This window comes from Montipora foliosa, chromosome 4 (assembly GCF_036669935.1).
Source record: "Montipora foliosa isolate CH-2021 chromosome 4, ASM3666993v2, whole genome shotgun sequence".
NCBI lineage: Eukaryota > Metazoa > Cnidaria > Anthozoa > Scleractinia > Acroporidae > Montipora > Montipora foliosa.
The window spans coordinates 6,990,170-6,997,669 of record NC_090872.1 but is presented as its reverse complement, the minus strand read 5'-3'; the positions used below and the strand labels follow the sequence as shown (position 1 = coordinate 6,997,669).

General features: G+C 39.8%; 1 protein-coding gene across 1 annotated transcript in view; it reads left to right on the top strand.

Annotated features, from left to right (window-relative positions):
- Nucleotides 1-7,500, top strand: part of LOC137999671 (uncharacterized) — a 20,888-nt gene that overhangs the window by 2,974 nt on the left and 10,414 nt on the right. The window contains exons 2-3 of the mRNA XM_068845520.1: nucleotides 5,104-6,082; nucleotides 6,751-7,270. Coding sequence (XP_068701621.1) covers nucleotides 5,104-6,082; nucleotides 6,751-7,270 — 1,499 coding nt within the window. The remainder of the gene's footprint in view (nucleotides 1-5,103; nucleotides 6,083-6,750; nucleotides 7,271-7,500) is intronic.

The window sequence follows — 7,500 nt, the reverse complement described above, 5'->3', positions numbered from 1 at the left end:
CCTTATATTTGTTTGTACTCAATTCTGCACAGTCTACCGCTAACAATTGGAACTTTCACTAATTCTTGTTAGTCAAAAATTATTTGAAAGAAAGCTTGTTGCCCATTTTTCGCTTGATAATTCACGCACGTAATGAAATAGGAAGGGGTTTTTGCCTCTAATAGCAAATATGTTGTTTGTTTCAAAAATATTTCGCTGGAAAAGGTGGCCTTTATGAATTCATCATGTTGTGTAATATCCGAGCTTAACTGGATAGTTTTTATGGCCATAGTAAAGCATTTTCGTGTCAAAATGAGGTAAGCGTCTTTCTGTTGTGTTAACTTAATTGCTGCGAAGCCTTAGCGAAGCAGCAACACTATTTCTGACTGACCGTGTGGGGCCTGGGCGCTTTATAATCTGTGATCTCTCTCGATCCGACTTTTTTCGGTGGCGATGATTTTGAGTAGCCGCAGTACGGTGGATCAGCGGCAGTAGTTTCCGAATTGTGCGTGGTCAGCCCACATGGTTGCCCACTGATTTGTCGTCGATCAGGTGAGTTTATTATAGTTTTTTCAACAGTGTTATCATGCTAAACGCAGTGTTATCATGCTAAACGCAATTTCTAGCTTTCTTCATTTTTCATATTGAGGCATTACTTTCACTCAATGTGCAACAAAATGTCCAGAAATAAATTGTTATTATAAACATCAGTCATCATCTTTGTTATTGTTATTGTTATTACCTCCAGAACCTACTTTTTGCGTAGAATAAGCGTTTAGAAAGATGTTCTTGTATTCTGTGGTGATACTTGACGATTCGGGAACATTTTGTGAAAAAATATTTATAAGGGGTCACACGCGCAACTTGATCGCCCGAACTTGCCCTATTATGCATAACATCCACTTGGCCTTTTGACATCCCCTTGAAAAAAACTCGTAAAATATTCGCGGACCGGTCGATTTCTCTGAAATTTGAAAGGATGATTGCTAACAAATAGAGAAAGATTTTCACTGTAACTAAAAGTCCCTGTGTTACGCATGAGAATTCGACGAAGAGGTAAAAACGACTAAGGTTGTTGCGTGCGTTGCTATTTTTTTGATTTGACTGTTTTGCAAATTTTGACAGAGAATATTAAATTATGAAAAATATCTACGGATAGATCGTTAAAAAATCCTTATTTTTAGCGGTTATTTGAACATAAAAGATGCAACGCTTGACGAGAAATAATATTTTTGTTAATATTTGAAAGAAGAAAAATTTCGCGGGAATCTGGACACGGTGAAAATGAGTTAACAAATTTGCATACGTACGTTGAAATGTGATACGCAAAAAGACAGGAATTTTATTTATCTGGTAAATGATTTTGTCATTGTAGTGTAAAATGAAATTTATTTGGGAAGCCAACAATATTTCTTTAACTTCCTGATAATCCAATTTATTGCTACGACTTGGTTGTGCGAAGATTGTTTACATGAAACTCACGCTTTTTGCGAATCTTGAGCGGCATGAAATTACATCATTTCCGTGACAGTATATCCCTTTACTCTAACCCAAAAACATTCAGATAGTAGCAAACTTCATACTTATTAACTATTTCTTCTGCTTTTGTGCTTGTCAGCATTGTGATTTGCGATAATTCGCAAGTCTGTTTTTGTATCTCATGGATTTTCAGATTTTCAATTACATGGCCGCTCAAGCTCGCGATTGTGTAAATAGTTCACGCTGAAGTCAAAATAGATACGTTCTCAGGAACCCGACAACGAAGGCTTCCTGACCCGTCAGATGAATGTTACAACAACATTTAAAAACCAAAGACGTTGTTTTACTCTGAAAACGACGAAAGATTAACATACTTTCCAGTAGTTTATTCAGTTGACACAAGGTGATCACGTGCACCTTTATGGTTGCCTAGCACGTGATCAATTTCTTCCTTTTGACAAAACATCATAGAGTCAGAGACTGCAGAAATCTTCGTCTTTTTACGATCGATTGTCATTAATGTTTCGATTAGAATTCGATTCAGAGCTATATATATAAACTATGTTATTTTTTCCTTTATCTGAGAAGAAACGAGTGAATTTTACTCAAGAGCGTGTTTTGTTATCTTTAAACTGAATTTATTACCAAAGCTTAAAAAACTAAAAGACCTCAAAATGGGACAGGATATTACAAAATAATTAAAGGTGTGAACGTGTGAGCCAAAGGGCCTCTGCTGGCGCGACATGTTGGTGTCCCTCAAATTGTCTTAATGACCCCCCACTTGAAAAAATTAACTGGAACCCTGCAGTTCAATACCACCCAATTCAATGCCTTCTGTTTTTGTGTAACACGTACCACAGGCAACCCAGTGTACGCTTTTATGGAGCGTCTAGTTAGTATTAAACACGCAAGGTTACTTGATCCAGGCGCCCGCTAAAATCGAGGTCATTATGATTTTGCGATTTTACTTGTACAACCAAAAGCACGATAGAAAAATTAAACGTATCAAAAATCTCCCAAATGGTAACTTCTTATATTCGTGGCACAAAATTTATATTTTCATCTCGCAGATTTTGTTGCTGATGGCAAATTGTTTTATTCTCGATCGACACTTCCTAAAAAGTTCCTTTTGCTCTTCTTAAAAACTATAGATCAATATTTATTGTTTTGCCTCAACATTTGTTTTGCATAAAGCAGGCTAACAAGATCTGTACCTTGCTTAGTTCGCATTTTTGAGCGTTAAAACAGAATTTTCGGTTGTATGTTCCTGGCCTTGAGGGCAATGTTTCTCGATTTCCTTTCATTTTCTTCAGTCTTTCTGGGTTTAGTATTTTACTGAACCACATATCTTCTCAGGGGTATTTACCAAAGACATTTACCATGGCACTGTAATGATTTACGATATCAAAACAATAACGCGTACTTTTGGAGCTACATATTACGCAATGACAACTTAAATCTCTCAAAAAACAAAACGCAGCTCAGTTGACATTTATGGAAAAAAAAACACTGTCAAGCTACTGCACTATCACACGTACGCAATGCGTTCCTTTTTTTAAAAAAAAATATCCCGTATTTCCTCAATTCCCTGCCCGCCCCCCCTCCAAATATCCCGTATCCCCACATTTTTTAACCTAAATATCCCGTATCCTGATCGCTTCTCGGCCTTTTGGCTAAAATTGGTTTTTCCGCCAAGGGTTACGGTCTGAGAACTATTTACTACTTGTAGCTTTTGTTGAGTTTTGAATCGATGCATAGAGAGTTTTAGCGATTTCAATCCGGACTGGACTACTGTATTATGCTTTTTCCTAACAAGACTTCAAGTTATTGTGGAACGTTTGGTACAAAGTTACTCCAACACTGAAATGAAGATAATGAATTGTGAAGGGACCACTTTCGATCGGACTATGGAACACTCAACTACGGGATTTTAGATTTTTGAGCATTGAGAGAAATGGAGTACAGATGTAGTCTTTTTGTCTTCGCCACGGCAGATTTGAACAGTTTTCAAAAAACAAGTGTCCTTTCGTCCTCGCCACGACAGATTTAAACAGTTTGCAAGGAACTAAACGAGTATTACGGAACCGGACTTCGAACACGGGATGCAAAGCTGTTGAACTCTGATTGTAATAAGTTTTTCAGATGATTTAGAACTGACCTTGTAATTTTTGGGTGAACGAAATTAAGGAAGGAAATAAAAATGTGAGATTTAAATGAAGTGTCTTCGAAAAAATAGAAATAATAAAACATCTCGTATCCTGATAACACCTATTAGGGCTTCGTTGTTTGCATTTGCAAATTTAGTAACATTAATAATAAGAGTTTTTACAACAAACAGCTTCAAGTTAAATTGCAAATTTATCTTTCTGGTAATCTATCGCCATTTTCCGAAGTTTACCTGCAGTTGAAGTTCACTGTAACTGGACAATTTGTGTTAACTGTTTGTGTATCCCACGGATAGGCCCTTATAGGCGTCTTGTTTAGAAATACATCAAATTGCATAATTACATTACATTACATACTTCAGGGCCAATGAAATACAATCACGACAAAACAGAATATTCAACAACAATCCATCTCCGCAAGTAGGTTCGTCCCAGGTCGAGGTCGAACCTGCATGGGTTACTTTTGAAGAACTGTCGTGTGAACGCAAACCTGGGTCGAACCTGGGTTAATTTTATTTTCAAACATGCGCACTTGTACGTTTACCCATCGAGCATTGCGTGTGCGTATTTCATGACGCCATTTTTGCCGAATATATGTCGTTCGGGCAATTCGAGATTTCCAGTTCAGATGGGTGGCCAGCCGTTTTTGAGCAAAAACCGGACTATTTTTCATCCGACTTCCGTGCATACGACGAGAGCTACTGAAATTTAAATCGACGAATCAGAACTCAGCGCGCTGGAAAAACTGTGCTATCCGACATCAAGTCAATTGTTCCCAATTAAGGGGCCAGAAAATCATTTAAAAGATTTTGTGGCAACTTTTTTGTGAACGAACTTTGGCGCCAAAACTGGGTTACCAGCGAGCGGCGATTCGATCGTCAGCTTTTGTGCTTTGTCTGTTATTTATGCTTTTTGTAACTATTTTAAGGCGACTTCAGTCTAGTATTTTTGAATCAAGTGTAAGAAGACGTCAAAACTGCATTGATAATTTATTTGTTTGCGTTAACTTCGCGAAGAAAGGCTTTGTTGGCATCCTTTCGCCAGGGTAGATAGACAACAACGTCGTTTACACACAGAAATGCACCGTTTCCAGTGAAAGGGAAAATGATTGACAGGATAGCACAGTTCTGACTGCCGCGCGCATTGCGGGCGAGGGTTCCGTATACACTCTTCTTCTCTCTAAACTTTTGCGATTCGTGAAACGAAGCCACACTGACGCCAAGGCTTTGATTAGAAGAATTTGCCTCCAAATCTTCACCATGAATAAAGAATTATCGTCCTCCATTCTACCATAGAGATTATCACTAAAAAGCTTTTAGGGGCTTAGAAACATGCCTGTGTCTTGAGGTGAGCAAAGATCGCTTTAGATAGAAAAGCCCGGGTTCGTTACTTGATCAGGGGGTTTGCAATCTGTACCATGGAGATTATCACTGAAAAAGCGATCTTTTATTTATTGCCATTTTAAACCTTCCTCCAACAGCCGAGATGACTGCAGACAGGCAGACAGGCCTTGCGTTTTCTGGTGGCGGTATCCGTTCAGCGGCATTCTGTTCGGGCGTTTTGCGTAGGCTCTTACAGCGTGAGACCAGGATCGACTTCCTAAGCTGCGTGTCTGGGGGCGGTTACACAGGCTCGGCGTACGTGGACTGGAAATATAGGAATAAAAATGCGGATCATCCAACGTGGCACCAGGAATTTTTCGAGCATATGAGGAAAAGATCTGGGTTGATGTGCGATTGGCAGATACCTCTTCATGGCATTGTTGATACCGTCTTAATCGTTTTATTGATTCTTTTTGTTTGTGTCCTTATGCCATTCTTAATTTGGGGTTGTTACGCTTTCCCGGTTGCTTATGCCATAGATTTTCTCTTTGGAAAATTACTGCGAGCAGAATTCAAGTGCCTAGACCATCCAACTACATCAATTCCTCCTAAAAATACAGTTGGTAATGGTTCCCTCCCAGTTCAAGGTGAATTCCGACAACCGGACTGTGAGATCGAGATGGGAACCAACGCTTACGATCTCATTGTCTTGTTTTCTGTCTTAGCTGGGTTATTTGTCATTTTCTTTCTTTTGTCTCGGTCTCAGCGTCTTTCGAAGTATTGCCATAAACTTTACTTGCTGTCAAGTACCTCCGGTTTGTTGCTTGCGTTTACTTTCATCCCATTCTGCATTCAGTTTCTTTTCGATAACACCCCAATCTGGACACAGCTAATCATTCTTTTCTTTAGCTTTGCCATATGGGCCTTCTTTCCAGTACTCAGACAAAAGGCCTCCTTAGTTGTTGTGGTTTACATGTATTCCTACTTTATTTACTGGAAAATTTACCAACAGTCTATCTTCGGTGTGCAGTACTCGGATACTTTATTCTACCGTCTCATGTTTGCTTTCGGTTTTGTGATGTGGATCAACCCTTCGCTAGGAGCACTTCAACAACGGCTTGTGTACTTGTTTAACAGGTACGTGAAAAAGTGTCCTTTCACAGTTGATACAAATACAGCGGTTTCTTTGGCTTAGGGCAGCAGCCTGCGTTAGATATCAGTTGGCTATAACAAGCGCAAACGGAATAGTTTTATTAAATTTTCATTAAATTCTGAAGCTTGGACACTTGGAAATTATTTGTGTCCTGGGAAATTTCGCTTCTCGCACGAATTTTTCAGCTTGCCAACACATGACGTGATCAGTTTCCATATTAGGTCATACAGTATATGAGCGGACAACCGAGTTTGAGTGAACCAATCGGAAAGCTAAAAACGCTATATCCGTGGTCGAAAATATAATAACACGTGATAATTGGCAGAACCGTAGTTCCTAATGTTCTTTGTCTTGGTAATTCTAGTTCTACCATTTTAAAATATCCTCCGCGATCCCTGTATTGTATCGTTAAGCAGTTGCTTTTGTTTCGTGTTAGTATAAACCATCATCCAGAACCGACGTTTCTTTCCAATTATAGAAGGTGAACCAGCGTTGAACCCTTCGATGACAGAGAAAACCTTAAGAACAGCTTTAAAAAAGCTGTAATTAAAAGAGATTAAAGACGGGAGAACCGTTTCTGCGTGGGAGTTTTGTGAATAAGAACAATACCTAAAATCACCTACTAAGTTGTAGAGTTTACTTTTCCTTACAGGTGGCGGCTTCAGCGAGCGTTTTACACACCCAAAAGTGTTGGTAAGTGGGGTTGCAAAGGGATTGGCTTCGAAGATATATTTTTGGTTTCGTGTAAAGTTTGCAAAGGGGCATCGGACATGGACCACGAACGGGTGAAGTGGTATCAATCAGGGCCACTCACCTTGGGAGATCTCAGGTCGGAGATGGTACCACAGTACATATCAAACGTCGTGGTCAACGAATGGTCCCTAGACGAAACAGAACGGCGGATATACGAACTCCTTGTCATGTCACCGACCGTAATTGAACGTCTTGACCGCCCCGATGGCCAGGAACAGTTCGAGAACAAGCTGTACCCAAAAGACATCGAACTGTCAGCTGCCATGGCAACGTCAGCTGCCGCGGTCGCACAAAACATGGGGGCTTACGAAAGCTCAACGGTGGGATTTAAGCAGTTGCAAGTCGTGTTAGGACTGGGAATGGGGTCTTCCTTGGTTTCCGATGTCCAGACTCTGCGTAAACTGAAATGGTATTGGGAGGTAAGTAAATTCTTCAAGAGCCTCTTTTTTTTTCCCTTAGCCTCGCTCCCCATCTTTTCCCTTGGAAATAACATACTCTCACCTATTTAAGTTTAGGAACTAACGAAATTCTGACAAACAGATGGCGTTTGCCAGGGGACCCGTAGGCGTATTGATTTACTGCAGCAAAGGATGGGAGTTGCACCAAATATTCACATTTTCCCCACCAATATGATCTGCCGCGAACAATA